Source organism: Microcaecilia unicolor, chromosome 12, assembly GCF_901765095.1.
Source record: "Microcaecilia unicolor chromosome 12, aMicUni1.1, whole genome shotgun sequence".
Classification (NCBI taxonomy): domain Eukaryota; kingdom Metazoa; phylum Chordata; class Amphibia; order Gymnophiona; family Siphonopidae; genus Microcaecilia; species Microcaecilia unicolor.
The window spans coordinates 39,822,214-39,844,448 of NC_044042.1; the positions used below are offsets into that span (position 1 = coordinate 39,822,214).

At 44.2% G+C, this 22,235-nt stretch overlaps 1 protein-coding gene across 1 annotated transcript; it reads left to right on the plus strand.

The window, feature by feature from the left end:
- Positions 1-1,336: 1,336 nt before the first annotated feature.
- Positions 1,337-19,411, plus strand: LOC115482118 (integumentary mucin C.1-like). Its single transcript, XM_030221687.1, has 4 exons — positions 1,337-1,537; positions 9,152-9,350; positions 13,983-14,041; positions 18,493-19,411. Exons 1-4 carry the CDS (start codon positions 1,369-1,371, stop codon positions 18,816-18,818), a joined length of 753 nt encoding a protein of 250 aa, XP_030077547.1. The 5' UTR covers positions 1,337-1,368; the 3' UTR covers positions 18,819-19,411.
- The last annotated feature ends 2,824 nt before the right edge of the window (positions 19,412-22,235 follow it).

Consider the following 22,235-nt stretch of genomic DNA (forward strand, 5'->3'; position numbering starts at 1 on the left):
TCTGGAAAGCAGGCATATAGCCAGGCTGCCCTTATTTTCCATAGCAGACGAGAACCAGCTTATTCCAGCTCAATGAGGAGCTGGCCATTGAGGGAGGGGAGAAGAGTTGTTGAATAGGGCAGTTTTCTGAGGAGAAGGAGTTAGTCTTTGAACCTTCCCCCAATGGTCACTAACAGGGATTGGGGGTTGAGAACTGGGAGCTCTGGGATACAGGGAGGATCACAATGATTGAAAGGAGGACGAAGATAGAGAGATAAGACCCTATTCTTTTTACCTTCCTCTTCTTGACCATGGTGATCCTCTGTCACCAGCCCCTACTAGTGTTCAGCCCCAAACCATACTTCTCCTACCAGTGCTCCATGAAGATAAATTGGAACAGTGTATTTGTGTATGTGTGAGAGAGTTGTGGCTGTTTTGGAGAAAGACAATTCACACCTGGCTCAGCCCTGCCCCTTTGCACAATTCATAGCTACTCCAGGTCTGCTACCCCCTCCCACCCCAGCAACACATGCATACACACACAGTTCCAGTTTGTTTTCGGCTACAAATCAAGTTGGTTAAAAAGTCTTCGTCAATGTTTGCTCTCAGTCTCCTTCCTTCCTTTTGTATATCGTGACCTCTTGTCTTTGAGATCATCATTCTAAGATGAATGCAACCTTCTAGTACAGTGGTTGTCAATCCAGTCCTTGGGACACCTCTCAGCCAGTCTGGATTTCAGAATATCTATAAGGAATATACATGAGAGAGACCTGCATACAAGGGAGGCTATGCATGCAAATCTATTTCATTCATATTCATTGACTATATCCTGAAAACCCAAGGAGTGGGTTGTCAACCACTATTTTAATGCCATGTTAAAGGCTTCTATGTATTTGAATTTTTATCGAATGGCTGCTTCTCCTGTGGACTACTCCTCTCAGCATTACCTTTAGACCATTTCAACCAGGCATGCACAAGGGAGAGGCATTCTATCTGGAAGATTCTATCACAGTCCTTGCAAAAGACCACAGGGACCCTGTATAAACATTTGAGATTAATTTTCAGTTTGTCTGCATAACATTTTCGACACCTTTAAGTAAGTAAACCCCCCTCTAAAATAAATGGAGTGATTAGGTTAAGAAAAATGTAGCAGACCACAGTGAATGCTAAGAATGCCATGAACCAAAGTGCCCTCTATATATGGAGACAAGGTAGCCCTCAGGCAGAAGGAAGTAAAAATAAAGGTGCTTTCTAGTCAGTAACCCCTCCCTCTTTTGTGGAAGAATTTGCATGGCCAGATGTAGGTGGCACTGTATAAATAGCAGCGAGTCTCCCTGTTCATAATTTATTGGTACAAGTGCCTCACAGCAGAGGAAGACTCAATTTGCAATGGCCAAAGTGATGATCATCAGTCTCTGCCTCTTGTATGGTGCACTGATAATACCAGTCTATGGACTGGATGACACTTTTGGGGACTGTTCTCTTACTATTTCAGAGGGTAATAATTATAATCTAACTGTGAGTCCCACTTCCTATAAAGCAAACTCATCTTACAGTGGTAAGTCTGATCTGTGTTTTTTTTAAACATTCTGTCTATATACTTCTGCACCCTTCAGCTGTTATGATTTGCTGATGCCTAGTCCTATATACAGGGTCTTGGGAATTCTGTAACAGGGCTCCTCCAATTAGGAGCCCTAATGATGTGCAGGGAGCGTCTATTCTATACCAACATCTGGACACCAAGATTCCATTATAAAATACTAGTGTAAACATGTGTTGGCACACCTAAAGTTAGGTGCAACCATTTATGTCAGGTTAATGGTAGACGTAAGTGGGCACACCTACGTACACCATACTATGTACATAACTGATAGTATTTTATAAGTTATGTGTGTAACTTGGAGACATGCCCATACCACACCCATGTGGACACCTTGTTGCAGTTACATGCTTACTTATAGAATAGCATGTAGTGCACTTAAGTGCTGGTTTTCTGTGCACTTATGTTCACAAGGCACATGTAACTGCATGTACTCAATTACAGAATTGCCTTTTTTTTATGAATACTGTACATTTGGTCTATCCAGTGCTGCATTGTTTTATCTCGTTCTTGAAAGTCTAGAATTCAGGTAAGAGCAGACCTGGGTTTCTGTGCTCTGGAAGAACTTGTGCTTAGTTTTCTTGCAATCTTCCAGTGAAGGGTAAGAAGGAACGTGAAATCTGTGTATTCGTGACAGTAACAGCAGCAGACGATCTCTCCTTAATATAAAATTGTCCTTAATAAAGGGTAAAGATAAATTTTAAAGAGTTTGCGTGATTCTGCATTTGTGGCTTGAACATTGTCCTTTCCTAATGTGTTGTGCCTCGCTTAGCTTAATGCTGCTGTTCTGTTAGCAGCTGTTTAATTAACCGTGACCTGACTGAATTGGGAATTCGAATCCGGGAGGGGGCGGTTATTAAATTATTGCAATCGATACTTAGTCATCTGGACAGTGCTACTATAGGGATTGTCAATTTAGGATCCTTACAGATCTTAGTTTTCTCCTAAACAAGTTTGTTATGCTGGTTGTGTTTCTTCCATGACGTGTACTAAGTGTGGCCATCTGATGCCATGCTTTCTCATTCTTTATGGTTTTGCCCTTCTATTAAACATTTTTGACAGTTGATCCATAAGGCTATTTTCTTCTGTTGGTAATATTTTTGGACAGGTGGAGCGTTTTGGTTCACTTGGTCGAAAGAAATGTATATTTTTATATAAGGCTAGTGTGGTAGGTAAAAAATGTATTTTACAACATTGGACCATGAGCTCTTCACCAAATTTTTGGTATTGGAGGACTGCTTTATTGGCATAATTTATTGCTCATGGAAGCTTGGAATGCATGCCTTACTTTGAAATGCAAGCAGAGATTTTGGGCCATTTGCGAACCTTATCTTTGTCCTCTCAAGTATGTAGTGTTATTTTGAATAAATTCTCATTATGAGCAGGCCTTGAGAACCTAGGAGGCCCGTTTACTAAGGCGCGCCTAAAAGTGCCCTGCTCTGGCGTAGGCGCGTGTTTTGGACACACGCAGGTCCATTTTCCAGCGTGCCTGGAAAAAAGGCTTTTTTTGTGGCCAAAAATGGACGTGCGACAAAATTAAAATGAGCTTGCATCCATTTTTGGCCTGAGAACTTACCGCCACCCATTGACTGAGCGGTAAGGTCTCACTTGCTAACCGGGAGGTAAGCATCAGTGCACGTAAACTGCAGATTACCACCAGGTAAGTGCCACGCGGTAGAAAATAGAAAATATTTTTACCGCGTATTTTGGATGCACGTCAAAAATGGAATTACCGCCCAGGGTATGTGGTAGCCGAGTGGTAGTTCCAATTAGATGCGCGTTGGACACTACACACCTTTGTAAAAGGGCCCCTAGGTTTGGTACTCAGTCCTTTGTGTGTGTATGGGGAGGGGGGTTGGGTTGTTTTTCTTTTAGATACACATGCTCATCTTTGAGACTACTGCTGGAAGCGATAAGAGTACAAGTTCTTTACAGTCTAGTGCGTTTTTGTATCTTTGGTTCACAAGTCTTTGTTGCATATTTCAATTTTTGTTGTTGTTGTTGTGCAATGTTCAGACTCAGATTTTGACTTTAACAAACTGTTAAATGAGATTGGGGATATTGGGTTAGGAGTGGGGTAGGCGTTCGGTTAGGAGTTGGATTTGTTCTAAAAGTTAAAAACTGAACCACTGTTCTGGATACTTGACTGTTTATTTAATTTCTTTAATAAAAAAGATTTACCATAATTAAACGTGACACAAGGTATTAAAACACAGAAGGCATTGAAGCATGGTATAGTTATTTGTCTAGCTGACAATTCTGTTTGAAACCTGCTTTGTTGGGTTAGAAAGCAGAACTTGAAGGGCAAAGTCACTTAGCAGCAGGGCTTTTTTTGAGGTGGTACTTGGGGGGGGGGGGGGGTACTAAGTACCGGCATCTTTTCCACTGTCTGTAAAAATTGACCCATGGTCCCCAAGTTTTAATGAAAAAGCTCAGGCTCTACACACCAATTCTGCCTTGTCATAGATTCTGTGACTAGTTGTAGGGGGCCTGGCTATTCTGGGCTGGGTCCCTCAGTGATCATCCCATCCCTGACGGATGGCCTGGTATTCGAGTACCGGCACCTTTTTTGCTAGAAAATATGCACTTCTTAGCAGAAAAGGACAGAAAGATTGGTTTCCAAAATGTAACCAAAATAATCCAGTGACTTTAGTTTTTTCCCCCACTGATTTTTGCCAGTTCATTTTTTTTTGTTACATTTGTACCCCACGCTTTCCCACTCATGGCAGGCTCAATGCGGCTTACATGGGGCAATGGAGGGTTAAGTGACTTGCCCAGAGTCACAAGGAGCTGCCTGTGCCTGAAATGGGAATCGAACTCAGTTCCCCAGGACCAAAGTCCACCACCCTAACCACTAGGTGGTTCTCTTCTACCCCTTATCCAGTAACCTTAGCTTGATGGGGGGGGGAGGGTACCTGGATTATGGGTTGGGTTTAAGATTTTGGATTATTTAAGATTCTTTCATATAAGCAGAGATGGATGAAGATAGAGCGAAAATAGGTTAGGCGAGCAGTTCTCACTGGGGATTAGGACCCAAAAGTAGGTTCTTGTGGGGCACCAGACTAACTCCTCCTCCATCATTAATAAAATGAAATAAAAGGTTAAAATAGTTTGATAATTTTAAACATTTGTTATACGACCCATTTTGTTAAAAACAAACCAGAGTGGTTTATAATAAAAATGTGAGTGCAGTCAGAGCTCAGTCTGAGGAAGTGTCTCAGACCCTAAAGAAAACTGCCAACGAGGAGAGCCTGGTCCTACCTTACAGATTTCATAGCAGAGAATTAAAATAAAGGGGTGAATTTGGAAGACTCTGGGGGTTTGTACTGGAACTCTGTGGATATCTCATGGTACTGAACCAAAGAGCACTGAAAGTGGAAAAATTGGAAAAGCCACACATCTAAATTACAAAAGCCACAGGAAAGTCAGAGGTGTCTCTGGTTCTGACCATAGGCGGTCGGTGGCCCAACTGTTTGGGGAGGCTAAAGGGGGCGGGGTTAGGGGTGGGGCCAGGGGTGGAGTTTAAATCCATAATTGTCTGATCACACACAGAAAAAAAATAAATAAAAATAAATGTCACAATTAATACCTTTTACTAAATTTAGATATTAGTTATGTATCATATGTCGAAGAATAAAGTGGTTGCTCAAAGCAAATACTAACCACAATCGCTCAACTGCAAAACACTATGCACAACTTTGTGCAAAAACACACTCTGAACCTTACTGTACCATAAATATTACACTGGGCAGAACCTAATACACCAATATACCACCCATACGGAAAATGCAGACTGTCAACAATATTGAAACAAGGGATCATAATTTCACAATTCTCATGTAGAGCCACAAAACATCCTAATTCATGTTTAATGTGGGATAAAATGTCATAAATAAGTAAATAAACTTTTAATGTTGAACACCTAATTCTCAAAGTGGACATATTCCAAACACTATAATGAAAATAAAATGATCTTTTCTACCTTTGTTGTTTGGTGACTTTGTTTTTCTGATTGTGCTGGCCCCGTATCCGATTCCGCTGCTACAGTATCTGTCCTCTTAACTCTGTTTCCAGGGCTTCCTTTCCATTTATTTGTTTACTTTCCACCTTTCTTCTTCATTTCTTGGCCTACATCCGTAAGTAAAAGCTGGGTCCTCCGCAAACTTGACTGTCCAGTGGATCTAGCTTTTCCCTATTTTCTTCATCCATGTGCAGTTTTTCTACTCTCTTCCTTTTCCGTCATCTCATCTCCTCTCTCACTCCTCCCTCCCCCTCCATGTCCAGCAACCCTCCTCTCCCCCTGCCCTCCCCTCCATCCACCCATGTCCAGCAACTCTCCTCTCCCCTTCATCCACCATGTGCAGCAACCCTCCTCTCCCCCTGCCCTCCATCCACCCATGTCCAGCAACCCTCCTCTCCCCTGCCCTCTCCTCTCCCCTTCATCCACCATGTGCAGCAACCCTCCTCTCCCCTCCCCTCCATCCACCCATGTCCAGCAACTCTCCTCTCCCCTGCCCTCTCCTCTCCCCTTCATCCACCATGTGCAGCAACCCTCCTCTCCCCTCCCCTCCATCCACCCATGTCCAGCAACCCTCCTCTCCCCTGCCCTCTCCTCTCCCCTTCATCCACCATGTGCAGCAACCCTCCTCTCCCCTTCCTTCCATCCACCCATGTCCAACAACCCTCCTCTCCCTGCCCTCTCCTCTCCCCTTCATCCACCATGTGCAGCAACCCTCCTCTACCCTTCCTTCCTTCCATCCACCCATGTCCAGCAACTCTCCTCTCCTCTCCCCTGCCCTCTCCTCTCCCCTTCATCCACCATGTGCAGCAACCCTCCTCTCCCCTCCATTCACCCATGTCCAGCAACCCTCCTCTCCCCTTCCTTCCATTCACCCATGTCCAACAACCTTCCTCTCCCTGCCCTCTCCTCTCCCCTTCATCCACCATGTGCAGCAACCCTCCTCTACCCTTCCTTCCATCCACCCATGTCCAGCAACTCTCCTCTCCCCTGCCCTCTCCTCTCCCCTTCATCCACCATGTGCAGCAACCCTCCTCTCCCCTCCATTCACCCATGTCCAGCAACCCTCCTCTCCCCTGCCCTCTCCTCTCCTCTCCCCTTCATCCACCATGTGCAGCAACCCTTCTCTCCCCTTCCTTCCATCCACCCATGTCCAGCAACCCTCCTCTCCCCTGCCCTCTCCTCTCCCCTTCTTCCACCATGTGCAGCAACCCTCCTCTCCTCTCCCGTCTGCCCTCGCTCCCCGATAGGCAGCCCTCGTTTCCTTCCTGCCCCCCCATATCTTTAAATATTATATTTTTGCTGGAGTCGCGGGCAGCGCCGGCATTGAAGGCATCAGCAGGCTCATCTCGGCTCCAGCAGCCTTCCCTCGCAAGTCGCATGATGGCTCCGCCCTTGCAGAAACAGGTAGTACATCAGAAGAGGCCGGAACCATCATGCGACTTGCGAGGGAAGGCTGCTGGAACCGAGATGAGCCTGCTGATGCCTTCAATGCCGGCGCTGCCCGCGACTCCAGCAAAAATATAATATTTAAAGGTGCGGCGGCAGCAGCGTCGGTTGGGCTGGGGAGGCTTAGCCTCCCCAAGCCTCTTATACGGGGCGCCTATGGTTCTGACCCACATGTCTGTGTCTTCATTCTGGTCTGATCTGCTTGGCAGTATCCCGGATTCTGATTCAGGTTCATTTGGCAGTTGCCTCTTTTTGACTCAAAAGACTGAGATTTACTTCTCATTCCTGTCTGTATCTCTTTTTCTGGTTCTGACCCAGCTGAAAGTGACCTCGCTTGGTTGCTTCTGGCTAGGCCTTGATGCCAGTAGCTTGTTATTGGAGCCCCTTGTTTCTGCTTCTGGTCCAGTTGTGTTCAGTGCTGTGTATTTCCAGTGGCACTATAGGAATTATAAGTAGTAGTAGTAATATCCAGGTTCTAATTCTTATTCAGGTCTCTGCAGTTTGCTTTGATTCTGGTTCATCTACCTATACATTTGGTTCTGTTTCTGAACCCAACCTGGTTCCACCTGCTCACTAGTTTCTGACCTAAGTAAGTCTGTTTTCTAAAATCAAGTAAACCATTTAATATAAAGTAGTTCCTGGAACTTTATTTTATAGTAACTCAATATTAGACCATATAGCAAAAAGAAGAATTGCAGTTATCTAGAAATATATTTTCAATGTAAGGAGAAGATGAATGATCACATGATGATTGTCTCATTATTAGACAATAGCACTGTCCAGACAAGTAATGTTTTGTAAGAGATAAAATATGTTTCCCATGTGTGACCCTCCCCCACCAAGAAAATGCCTCTGCTGCAAGGCAGTAGGTAGATTTTCTGGAGTTCACTATAATAACGGGGGCTGGTAAATCTAGCCTGGTGGGTGGATATAGGATGAACCCAGACACCAGAAGCAGGGTGGAAGAAGGAACAAAAAGGGACTGTGAAAAGTAGATCGGGATCTTTGGTTGCTTTACCCCCACTGAGACCCTGAGTACTGAGGGGGAGCTGAGTAGGTGGACTTTGGTGTGGCTGATTGCTGAAATTTCTGTCAGTAGACTGAGGGGAACTGTGAGAAGAAAGGAGAGTCTGGTGGAAAAAAGACACCCCAGGTGGGAGGGATGTGGGTGTGGAGGATCCCCGCTCCCAGTGTAAATAATGAGCACAATTGTGCATTGTGAAGCAGAGTGAAAGGGCACTTTGAAACAGGGCAAAAAGGAAGAGAAGTATGTGGACCAGAGACCCCTGATCTAATAAGACATTCCTACGTGCAAGCTGCCGTGGGAAAGGTGCAATTATGGATGAACAGAAGAATGTGATGTAGCACTTAAGAGAAAATATATTGTGAGAACAGAGAACAGAATGATCTCTCAGGAAGATAATCCCTGAAGCCTTGCTTAACACAAAAGGTATATAAACAATTGTACCAGAGCATTACGTTGGGGAGAGGCAGAGGTAGACCACATGTTTGGGCCCCCTGCGCTCCCCATGAAAAACCAGCATTTGTAATGTAATTTTCTCTTGGTAAGAATTAAAGAATTGCTTCTCTCATAAAATGTGGCCTTCCTAGTCTTTTATCTCCTAAAAACACCGGCAGGACTTTGCCATCCAGCCAGAGGATCCCTAAACCAGGATGGGACAGACATATAATGGGCATTGATCAGACGTGACTTTGGCCGCTTATGCACTTAAATTGAAGAAATGAGGGTTGGTTTTTGAACTGTTGTTGGTTTGATGGTGATCCAGTAAAAGAAAGTTTGAAGTTAATCTATTGAGACTGCTGGTTGTTATTTGAAAGCTGACTCTTGCATCCCTCAGGGTGAAAATACCCTTCGACCTACTGGAGATTTTCTTCGGCCTTGGCCTGCGTTCAGCTCATCTGAAGTACAAAGCACCTGACTTGGGGAGCTTAGCCTGCAGCCTTGACTGATGGATAAACCAGGGTTACACATGTATCCAAAAACAATATTTGTTTTAAAGATGAACTATTGCCTCCAATGCAGAGTTAGGCTGTACCTATAGTAAGAAAATACATTCTTTCTTTCTTTTTTTTTTTTTTTACAGTAACAATTAATGGCTCAATAAGCAACACCACCATTTTGTTTCAAGTGATCAATTCTACTAATAGTTATGTCGAAAATGGGTGGGGGAATGGGACTTCATCTTGCAATGGTGTCTACTTCAAGATGACGGCCGACCAAACCTCACTGACTACAAACTGGAACTCTCCCAGCAGTACCTCAGTAACATCTGTCACCATAAAGTAAGAAAGCTATCTGATTTTATTTCCAAGCTGCTGTCCATGCCACTGTGTCTTACAATCTGTACATGACCTTCCAGAAGACAGTATGCAGGGTCTACCATACCTAAGCCATCTCATATCAACATGTCCTGGACATGCTCCTTCACTTGTTCATATCTTCAAATGATTCGTTTAACTTTACAGTTGAATAAGTCCTCTTACTGTCTAACTTAAGTCTCCTCATTATGATCTTGAACCCATTATTATTTGGATAGTTTTGTGAATGGAAACTTGTTTTGTATTGTTTCCATTTTTTTATATTCTTTTATTTCTTTTATTTTGTTTTGGGTTATTGTTTTTGCTATGGGCTATTCTACTTAGTGTGTGCTATTATATAGTGTGTGCAATGGAAGAATACCATTGACAGTGCTGGAAAAAACTAAATTTGAAGGGGGGGGGGGGTTCCCCCCTTATTTTTCCATTTTGAAAATGGTTTTGAAATAACATAGGACATTCTCTTGAACACTCCCTGGTAACCACCTTCAGTGGCACAACCTTTATAACAGCCCTCCAAATCTCTGCGTCTCTGCTTTTGGAGGACCACTGATGGGAAAGACAAAACACATATTGTTTAAACAAAGTGTCTTCTCATCTCATGGCTTTATGGATGGAACCTTTCTTTCATATTTTAAAAAATAATCTCCCCATATTTAAATACAGTGGTCAGCAGTAGATTTAAACGCTGGCTGCAACAATTAAACCTATACCCAAATAATCAACTCTAGCCAATACCCAAATATCAACAGTGAATATCCAAAAACAATACTGCTTAGATCACTGATTGGCAGCATGGTTAGAAGCCTTCCTTCCTCAGGGAGGAAGACTCCATCTTAAGTGAACATAAATGAACATAAATTTCATGAGTCTTTTGCTTTATGAGAGAATTTTGTGTGCAGCAAGTATGCGCATGTTATTATTTCAGTATTAAAGTACACATATATGGGGTAATTCTTGAAAGTTGGTGGTAGCATATTCATGCGTAAATGATTAAAATAATCACATATACTCACATATGTGTATGTATATACTGTGTGTGTGTATCTATCTATCTATCTATCTATCTATCTATCTATCTATCTATCTATCTATATCTGGAGAGAGAGAGGCATACGCACACACACACATATGTGGTGTTTATGTGCATTTGTGTATATTTCTATATATAGGAGTCAATATTCAAGTGATTTTTAAATGGTCTGGGAGAGGCTCCTGGCCATTTAAATTGCAGGGATATTCAGTAGCACTTAACTGGACATTACCACTGAATATCATCTCTAACTGCCCATTCTGAAACTGGCCAGTTTCTGGGCAGTCCAGGGGTAGAGTTAGGGCAGTGTGGCTACCTATCCAGTCAGCAGAGATATTCAGTGGAAGAGTAGCCTAGTGGTTAGAGCACCAGTCTTAACATCCAGAGGTGACTGGTTCAAATCCCACTGCTGCTCCTTGTGATCTTGGGCAAGTCACTTAACCCTCTGTTGCCTCAGGTACAAAATTAGATTGTGAGCCCTCCAGGGATAAAGAAATACCCAGAGTACCTGAATGTAACTAACCTTGAGCTACTACTGGAAAAAGTGTGAGTAAAATTAAAATAAATAAATAACAGGCTGAATATTTCTACTAACAGCCTAGGTAGCCACACCACTCTAACTCTGCTCCTAGTCTGGCCAGTTAGAGAGGATATTCAACAGAACTGTCTAGTTAAGTGCTGCTAACCATCCCCAGTTAGGCCTGAACATATGATTTAAGGAGCCAGGAGCCTCCTCTTGGGCATTTAAATCACTTTGAATATTGACCCCAATATAGATATACACAAATGCACATACACATGCAAACATACCAACATACAGTGTGTTTGTGTTTTAATCATTCACAAACAGAAGGAAGAAACCTCCACAGATGGGATGCACCAGGCGAAAAACAGTAGAGGAAAAAAGGAGACCTGACACAACTCGTGTTTTGGCCATACTGGCCTGCATCAGAGGTCTGGAAATTTGTCATATGGTGTCAAGGCAGCGTTTTGTTGTCCAAGTGCTTTCTTTTCAGCAATTGCCAGTGGAGTCTTTTTCCGATGATCTTTCTGGAATATGTATGATATGACAAATTCCTAGACCCCTGATGCAGGCCAGTAGGGCCGAAACATGAGTCGTGTCGGGTCTCCTTTATAGCTCTTGAAGTTTACTGAAATAAAGAAGTTTTTTGGACACCATCTGCGAGATGTTTTCCTTTTTTCCTGTACTGTTTTTCACCTGGATTATTTTAATCATTTACACATATAATTGGCATGTATATGCTACCACCAAGTTTATGTGGTAAAGTAAACCAGGCGCCAGTCTGAATATCAACTGGTGCGCAGTTAAATTCTAGGTCTGGCCCAATGTCCTGCCATCCTCTTCTCTCCCTAATAAGTACATAAGTACATAAGTAATGCCATACTGGGAAAAGACCAAGGGTCCATCGAGCCCAGCATCTTGTCCACGACAGCGGCCAATCCAGGCCAAGGGCACCTGGCAAGCTTCCCAAACGTACAAACATTCTATACATGTTATTCCTGGGATTTTGGATTTTTCCAAGTCCGTTTAGTAGCAGTTTATGGACTTGTCCTTTAGGAAACCGTCCAACCCCTTTTTAAACTCTGCTAAGCTAACCGCCTTCACCACATTTTCCGGCAATGAATTCCATAGTTTAATTACATGTTGGGTGAAGAAACATTTTCTCCGATTTGTTTTAAATTTACTACACTGTAGTTTAATCGCATGCCCCCTAGTCCTAGTATTTTTGGAAAGAGTGAACAGACGCTTCACATCCACCTGTTCCACTCCACTCATTATTTTATATACCTCTATCATGTCTCCCCTCAGCCGTCTCTTCTCCAAGCTGAATAGCCCTAGCCTCCTTAGTCTTTCTTCATAGGGAAGTCGTCCCATCCCCGCTATCATTTTAGTCGCCCTTCGCTGCACCTTTTCCAATTGTACTATATCTTTCTTGAGATGCGGCGACCAGAATTGAACACAATACTCAAGGTGCGGTCGCACCATGGAGCGATACAACGGCATTATAACATCCTCACACCTGTTTTCCATACCTTTCCTAATAATACCCAACATTCTATTCGCTTTCCTAGCCGCAGCAGCACACTGAGCAGAAGGTTTCAGTGTGTTATCGACGACGACACCCAGATCCCTTTCTTGGTCTGTAACTCCTAACGTGGAACCTTGCATGACGTAGCTATAAATCGGGTTCTTTTTTCCCACATGCATCACCTTGCACTTGCTCACATTAAACATCATCTGCCATTTAGCCACCCAGTCTCCTAGTCTCGTAAGGTCCTCTTGTAATTTTTCACAGTCCTGTCGCGAGTTAACGACTTTGAATAACTTTGTGTCATCAGCAAATTTAATTACCTCGCTAGCTACTCCCATCTCTAAATCATTTATAAATATATTAAAAAGCAGCGGTCCTAGCACAGACCCCTGAGGAACCCCACTAACTACCCTTCTCCATTGTGAATACTGCCCATTTAACCCCAATCTCTGTTTCCTATCCTTCACCCAGTTTTTAATCCACAATAGGACATTTCCTCCTATCCCATGACCCTCCAATTTCCTCTGTAGCCTTTCATGAGGTACCTTGTCAAACGCCTTTTGAAAATCCAGATACACAATATCAACCGGCTCCCCTTTGTCCACATGTTTGTTTACTCCTTCAAAGAATTGAAGTAAATTGGTCAGGCAAGATTTCCCCACACAAAAGCCGTGCTGACTCGGTCTCAGTAATCCATTTTCCCCGGCACCGATGTCAGACTCACCGGTCTATAATTTCCCGGATCTCCCCTGGAGCCTTTTTTAAAATGACAATCCCTTCCTGGCACATCTGGAACTCCTCCTGATTCCCCTCCCTCCCACCTCCCACTCAGTAGCACACCCAGACCCCCCTCCTTCCCACCTACTCCTGAATGGTTGACAGACCCCCTTCAGGATGCTCTCTCCCCCACTCCTACCCCCTGGAACTAAAAGCCACCCCCCCCCCCCCCGTTAGCTGGCTAACCTTCCCATTGCCCTGCCCACTCACTCCTGCCCGTTGTAGCAGCCTCTCTATAATGGCTGCCACAACTTCTAGCAGCAGCCTTCCGGTACTTCTGCCCATTACCCCACTGGTAAGTAAGCCCAGTACCATGGGGCCATGGGGGATGCTTCCAGTTTCCAGGTCAGTATGGGTGGGGTGAGGCAGGAGGATCCTGCTGGAGCAGGGGGAGGCTTTGTTGGCTTCTGGGGAGGGGGATTGGGAGGGAGTGCAGGCATCCTGAAGGGGGAAAATTTATTTATGTGGGTCCCAGCTGATATTCAGCAGGGATCCCTGTAGGCTCTGGCGGCTAGTATCTCAGGAATTAGCCCTGGATATTCAACGCCGGTGGGCGGACATGGCCCAGCATTGAATATTCAGAGTTAATTCTTGCCACGGCAGTCAGCATAAAAAACAAAACAAACGCTGACTGTCGCGGGCTGAATATCGACCAGATAGTTATATCTATATATCTATCTATATCTACATGGACTTTATCTACTACCAAGTAAACATTTTTGTCATTTTGCACAGGGCTTATATCAGAGCTGCAGATAATAACACTTCCATGCTGAACGTTACCTTGACAAATGGTAAGTTGCTATACAATCTGGAGTTACATCAGCGGGCATGCACCAGAAAGCATTCCAATCCTGCTTCTGCCATAGATACTCATTGCGACATTGGGAAAAGCTCACTATCTCCCTCCTTCTCAGTACACATTATAATAGGATCTTTGGTATTTGAATTCCAGTGCTGTGAAATGTGTATATTTTTGATACTGTTTCACATTAGTTCTATTATTAGGTTTAAATTTACTGTTTTCAAGTTTACCTCATTTAGGGGCCCTTTTACTAAGGTGCGGGAGGGCTAATGTGTGGGTAGTGCATGCCAAATTAGCATTACCACTGGGCTGGCACATGCACACAGCAGGGGCGTAGCCAGACCTCGATGGGAGGGGGGTCCAGAGCCTGAGGTGGTGGTGGGAGGGAAGAGTTTAGCACGCCTCCCCCAGCCACTGATTCCTCCGCCACTTTAGACCCCGCTGCTGCCGACCCTCCCCCGTCGCTGCCGCCACCAGGTACCTTTGCTGGCGGGAGTCCCCAACCCTCGCCAGCTGAAGTCTTCTTTAGCACCGGTCTCCTGACTCCTGATGTCCTGCATGCACATCCTGCATGGGGCTACATACAGGACATGCACGAAGGACGTCAGGAGTCAGGACTGACAGAAAGAGATCAGCGAAGGCGCCGGAGACCGGCGCTGAAGAAGACTTTGGCTGGCGGGGGTTGGGGACCCCTGCCAGCAAAGGTACCTGGCGGTGGCAGGAGAGGGTTGGTGGCAGGGCAGGAGGGGGGATCCAAAGTGGCGGGGGGAGGGTCAACGATGGGGGGGGTCGAAAGTAGAGGGGGCCAGGGCTAAATCTGTGGGGGTCCATGCCCCCGTGGCCCCACCTAGGTACGCCCATGGCGCACAGTGGTAGTTCTGAGTTTGGCACATTCCAAATTCCGCAGTAGAAAATAATTTTCTATTTTCTACCATGGGGGGGGGGGGGGGGGGCATTGCCAGCAGGAATTAGCAGTTGGCACGCACTACATAGTTATCGTGTGAGTAGCGCATGAGCCCTTACCACTAGGCCAGTGGGTGGTGGTAAGGGCTCAGGCCAAAAATAGGCATGTTGTAGTTTTAATTTCAGCACACACCCATTTCCCTGGCCCATTGAAAAAGCCCTTTTTCTCAGCTGTGGTAAAAAATGGCCCAGCGCAAGACCAAAACACGCACCCACACTACCGCAAGCCACTGTTTACCATGGCTTAGTAAAAGGAACGCTTATTGTATTTATGTTTATTCTTGGTTATTTTACTATTGTTATGCTGTTAACAAAATTATAAGTTTTAAGTTAAACTGTACCTACTGTACACCACCTTGGGTGAATCTCTTCATAAAGGCAGTTAATAAATCCCAAATAAATAAATAAATAAAATGTATCATACCACTTAAAATATTAACATCAATTGAAAATCATGAGATATGATACAAGTACTCATACCAAATACAAATACATTAAAACATTTTTTCATAAACTTCTAATAGTCAAATAAAAAATATAAAATATATATATAAATAACTGTGAGGTAAACACATCATGGTGTAAAAGACAAACATGTCATAAAAATACTGAATAATCAATTTATGCATTCAGATCAACCAGTTGGACAGTGTTGAGTTAAAAAATGCTGCACTGTTTATTTTGTAACAATAATTGATTGACATCTCCACCATGCTATGGTGTATTGATGACTTTGAATACAAGGAATCTCAAATCATCCAAAGTGTGTGAGAACTCCAGACAATGTTGAAAAAAAGGAGAAGTAAGATTCTTTCTACATATATTACGTCTGTGCTCAGTTATCCTGGTTTTCACCTTTCTCGTGGTTTTTCCAACATAAATGAGAAAGCAAGGTCAAATGAGACAACCCTCTCAGTGTTGCAGTCAGAACTATGTTTGAGGTGATAAATTTTACCTGTACATGGGTGTGTAAAAATGTCCAAAGTCAATGATAAAGTGCAGACTGAGCAGGTTCCACAAGGGCAGTGACCAGAAATGTTAACAGATTGCGCTCTTGCAACTGGCAGGGTGGATGGTGCTATTATTTCCTTGATGTTTCTACCTCATGTGTATGCAACCTTTGGGCTATCAATAAAGCACACTTGTATCATCCTTAAAAGCCCTTTGTGCTTCTTTTTTGGACTGTTTGTGTTGTGTGCTTTGACCCTCTCCATTGCATGTTGATCTCTTTTGTGTCTGCCAGCAAGAGGACATATCATACCAAAGTGGATGCCAGCAGACACTTTAGCATAGTACAATCATGAGAAAAGGCTTGCTGATGACCCAGGAGAAAAGTTCTTGCCCTACTCTCTCTCTCTCTCTCTCTTTCTCTCTGTACCCTGTGCACATGCACTAAGGGGTCCTTTTACTAAGCTGCGGGAAAAAGGGCCCTGTGATAGCAGCGGGGGCTGTTTTTCCCATGTGCCAGGGTCCTTTTTTCCACAGCTGGTAAAAGCCCCCTCCCCAAAAATGGCCACATGGTGAGAGAACTCTTACTGCGTGGCCATGTGGTGGGGGGACCTTACCGCCACCCTTTGAGTTGGCGAGAAGGGCTCCCAAGCTAACCCGGCAGTAACCAGGCAGCATGCAGCGATGCCTGATTCCCACCAGGTTATCACCACGCAAGCCATTTCTGAGGTGGGGGGGAGGTCTTTTTCTCCCGGAAATGGTGCATGCTCGGGGTGGGACTACCGCCGATGGCCACGTTAAGCCAGCGGTAGTCCCAGAAGAGCTAGCGGCAGTGTCTGGAAACAAATACTAGGACAGGACTGGCAACTCCTGGAAGGCCTTGGTTTCAAGAGATCACTCACTCTTTCTGGAGTTGCCAGTCCTGTCTTAGTATTTGTTTCCAGACACTGCATGAGCTGTATTTATTTATTTTATTTATTTATTTATTCCAGGCACTTGATACACCACAGATTAATCCTATACAGGAAACTAAGTGGTTCACCACAATCTAATAATAAAACACTGCACTGTACTGTGTGAATATAATTCAATAAATGAAATGCAGTCTATCAGATTCAGTAACAGTGAGATGTTTTAAATGACAGTTATCATAGTAAAATAAACAAAAACATTGTTTTTTTTTTTTGTCCTTGTGAAAGTACTTGTGGTTCTTCTCTGGGATCTCAGCTCATAGGAGAGACGCCAACTGCTACATGGCAGCCATGTTGTGCTCACAACAGAACAGTTGGTGATGTTAGCTCTTCTTCTGCTTCTCACTAGGGGGCAGCAGGTGCTGACATGAAATGGTTGCACCCAGCAGGAGCTGAGATTTCTCAAATGTTGTAAAACAGAATCACAGCTGTATTCTCAATCCAGTTGTGTTCTTGTCCTCCACATCAGAGTTATGCCAGGAGTTGTCTCAATACCTGACTATCACCATGACAATCGCTCCGCTCTGAAGACTCTTGTATGCTGGAGGTGCCTAATTTTCAGCTCTCTCAGCTTGAATATACACAGAGGAGGTTTTATTCCATTGGTGGCCCAACGAATGGAATAAGTTACTGGTGCTCATAGGAAGAAGAAGAATTTGACAGTGTTTAAAAAACTCCTAAAAACAGCATTTGTTGCCACAGGCTGGTTTGTAAATTACGTTGCAATGACTATAGAATCACTGTTTTTATTGGTGTTAGTGGTCTGATTTTATGTGGATTATGTTATTATGTACATTATTTTGTACTTTTGATTAGGACAAAAGTTGAATATAAATGGAAATGAATTGAAATCTGAAGGCATCCACAACTGCCTGTTCAAACCGTAAATTAATTTTAGTACCTTTTGATGAACAAGTCAAAGGCCAGTAGACTAACCCTCCAGGGCACTGCTCCTCTTGAATCTTCACTGACCCACTCCAAAAGCACATCAGAAGAGATACCGTCTCTCCAGAAGAAAGGAACAGACTCCTCTTTTCCCTTCCTTGCCAACACTTGAGTGCAAAACCTAGGGTTCACTGGGCTCTCCCTTTTTTATAACTTTACTCATCCACTAAGGGAATGACAAAGAACTGATCACCCCTGTGCCTGAAAAGTTCCTCATGTTAACCATATAACTAAAAATACTTTTTCTAGAGACTTAGGAGGCTCTACAAAAGAGTTTGAGAACTAGAGTTCACATGATCCTTCTACATCAGGAACCTCATCCTGACCTCGTTTTGTTACGGTAGGAATCAAAAATATTTGGTTCATTTTCAATCCTTTTCAGATTTTTTTGCTTTGTTCATTTCACACATTCATGTTAATAAATCATTTTAAACACACATCATAACTTTTTAATATGCGTTAATTGACCTCAGGTGCATAATTTATATGTTAATATACCTTATATTTTGTATTACGACTGTAAATTTGTTAGTCCATATTTTGTTCATTAGCATGTCTTGGAGAAATTAGGGGATATTACATTAATTTAACATCTCTCTTTTTTAAATTCTAGTTGATTCAACCACGTCTCCTGCTTCCATGACCATCGCTACCAGCACCTCCACTGCTACCACATTCACCACCATCACTGCTGCCAGCAAAACCATCACTACCTCTGCTACTAACACCACCACTAAGGCCAGCACCAATAGTACCAGCAACAACGCCACCACCACCAACACCACCTCCACTTTCAGAAGCCCTAACAACATTTCCACTACCACCACCACCACCATCTCCAAAACGACTAGTTCTGCCTCAACAGTGCTGTCAAGCCGCACTATGTTTGGGATCATCCAGGTTATGGCCCTGGCCTTTCTCTGTCATCTGACATCTTAACAGGATGGGAAGCCTAGGTGTCCTGGCTGACATCTATCCATCCAAGATACTTTTATAAATAAAAGACTCAGCTTATGAAAAATTTCTCATCTTGAATTGCTCTATGATATGAGATGCACTTCTTATCCCTCAGCAATGAAGGGATGGAATTCAAGTTCCAGTCATCCAAGAATCAAGCAATGCTGTATTTAAAGAGGATGGGGACACTGTCGCATGTAACGAGGATCCTGATAGGGCAGTATGTAGCAGTCAGGAGCAACAACCACCATATCAGTGAAGCAGCTGACCTCTTCAAATCCTGTGGGATGAGGGGACAAATTGAGAAGAAGGTCACTTGCCAAGGGAGGTGTGGTCTGACTTCAGAGCTGGAGTCAGGAAAAACTTCAAGAATTCCATTTGTGGTACTGGCATTCCTGCCAGTGGCACTCAGCTAGCTCTGCTATGTCATTTTTCATCAGTTTAAATCAACTGTAATTGGGTTAGTAGAGTAATTACCACAATTATAAAGCAGGTGGACATTTCTTCTGTCTTGATTTAAAGCACGAGAGCCCCTCAAATCCCCCCCCCCCCCAAACCCACTGCCCACAACTCTACACCATTACCATAGCCCTAAGTGGTGAAGAGGGCACCTACATGTGGGTACAGTGGGTTTCGGGTGGGTTTTGGAGGGCTCACATTTACCACCACAAGTGTAACAGGTAGAGGGGTGGGCCTGGGTCTGCCTGGCTGAAGTGCACTGCACTCACTAAACTGCTCCACGGACCTGCATACTGCTGTGATGGAGCTGGTTTTGACATTTGAGGCTGGCAAATTTTTTTTTTTAATTTATTTTTTAGGGTGGGAGGGTGTTGGTGACCACTGGGGGAGTAAGGGGTCATCCCTGATTCCCTCCAGTGGTCATCTGGTCAGTTCGGACACCTTTTTGAGGCTTGGTCGCAAGAAAAAATGGACCAAGTAAAGTTGACCAAGTGCTCGTCAGGGACGCCCATCTTTTTTCCATGTGTTAAGCACGCCCCAGTCTCACCTTCGCTATGCTTCTGGCACACCCCCGTGAACTTTGGTCGTCCCTGCGACAGAAAGCAGTTGAGGACGCCCAAAATCGGCTTTCGATTATGCCGATTTGGGCGACCCTGGGAGAAGGACTCCTATCTCCCGATTTGTGTCGAAAGATGGGCGCCCTTCTCTTTCGAAAATAAGCCTGTTAGTAGATCAAGAGTTAATGAAGTCGGACTATTAAAATTTTTTTTTTATAAGATTTAAAATTTTACACACCAAGCTATATTAACTTGTACAGAAAAGTAATACAATATGGTTTCCAAATAAAGGTATACAGTATAAATGACATTTTACTTCCCTGCTCGTACTCTTAAATCCCTCAATCAAAACTAATTGATAGTGCCCATATGGAATTCATTGCTCCCTCAACTGCGATTACTAACATTCCTTACCCAATTTAAAATTGACCTTAAAACATTTCTTTTCAATAATGTTTTTGCTAATCCCTATATATGCACTGAGGGTCTAGATGGGTTCCCATGGAAGACAGTGGAGCTTACCTTCTGTTTCTACCCTCCCCTGTTTCCTATCGAAATTGGCGTTCTTCTCTCCTTCCCCAAACTGTCTTATCTGAATCTTTCTTTTCTTTTTTTTTTTTTACTCTGTTCTTTATTAGATTGTAAGCCGCCTAGATGGCACATCTGTAAGGCAGGGTAGTAAATATTAATAAACTTGAAACTGTTAACTGGTGATAGGTATAAATCTAGGGGCAATGAAAAACCAGACACCCAGTGAGGAATCCAGCTATACTACAGCTACTTTCCTATTGTCAATGTTTCTGTGATTTCTGCTGATGAAGAGATGGAGCTGAAGAAAACCTTCCAAGCTGAGTTTCAAGGAGAGACTGCCCTTTCCCCAAGCACTGCTAGGACATAAGAAACAGCCTCAAATAAACAAGCACCATAACAGAACAGCTGGAGGAGCCCTGGAATGGGCTGGGCGTGTTTGCTGTATAAACCTGGCAAACCAGTTATGAAAATTAACAAGAAATTATAACAAATAAAAACAAGAATAAGGTCTTAAAAGTGGGTGGAGTCCAGATTATGGACCATTGGTTAATCCTGAATGTTGGCTAACCTGTTCTGAAGGTTGGTTCACTAGGTCTTTACTGTACTAGCATAACTGAATGTATACACAGATATATTATAAGCATGTATGGGTTTAGGCATGAGCACATATAAGCATATTGCGACACTTAGATGCAGAAGCGTAGCCAGGTGGGGCGCAGGGGGAGCGGTCGCTCCCCTAAACAGCTGTTTAAAAAAGTGGCGCCTATGCGCCTCAACCTGATAAATATTTTTTTTCTGCTCCCTCTTCTTCTGCCGGCGCTCTCCCGTCCGCGAGGTCACTTTTACTTCCCGACTGTGTTCTCCCTCCTGCGCCAGTGATTATCAGTCAGCTGCCAGCGTGGGGCTTCTGTGCTCTCCTCCTCAGGCACGCATCCCACCTCTGCGCAAAACAGGAAGTTGCTTAGAGTTAGGCGGGACGCGCGCCTGAGGAGGAGAAGCAGCAGAAGCCTTGACGCTGGCAGGCTGACTGATAATCGCTGACGCAGGAGGGAGAACGCTTCTCCCTCCTTGGGAAGTTAAAAGCGACCACAGATGGGAGAGACGGGCAGAAGAGAGGGTGAAGCCAATTTGTAATCTAGTATGCTGGAAGGAAAGGGGAAGACGGCAGGGAGCTGGATGGGAGGGTCAGAGTGAGAAAGGGAAGGGACGTGCTGGTTGGAAGGAGGAAGAGAGGGGCTGGATGGGATCCTGAAAGAAAGAAAGAAGGGGAGGGAGAAAGATCTGAAGAGGCAGTTACTGAATGGAGAGTGGGAAGGGACAGGTGCTGGTTGGAAGGAGGAATAGAGGGGACAAATACTAGAAGGAGTGGTCAGAGAGAAGGGGCAGGTGCTGGAAGGGTCAGTGAGTTGGGTTAGAAAGGAGACAGATGGTGAAAGGAAGGTGGAAGAGAAGGGACAGACTCTGGAAAATAGGGAGAGAGAAGGAAGAAGAAGGGGGCAGACATTGGATGGAAGGGGAAAGATTGCAGGCTGGATGGAAAAGTAGGAGGAGGCACACACTAGGTGGAAGAGGGTTAGGGGCAGACACTAGATGGAGGGGGGGGGGAGGGGGAGGGGCATCCTATTATTTCACAGTTTTTTTTTTTGCTAACTCTCCCCCCCTTTTCCAGCACCTTCTCTTTCCCTCCCTACTGTACAGCACCTTCTTTCTATTTTCACTCCTCTACCCAGTATATTCTCTCTTGTTTTCTCTCACCCCCTCCCAGCATCTCTCCCTAACACTCCATCCAGCTGGATGGAAGGGGATAGGCCTCTAAAGGGGTTGAGGAGGGCAATTGCTGGCTTGGAAGAGG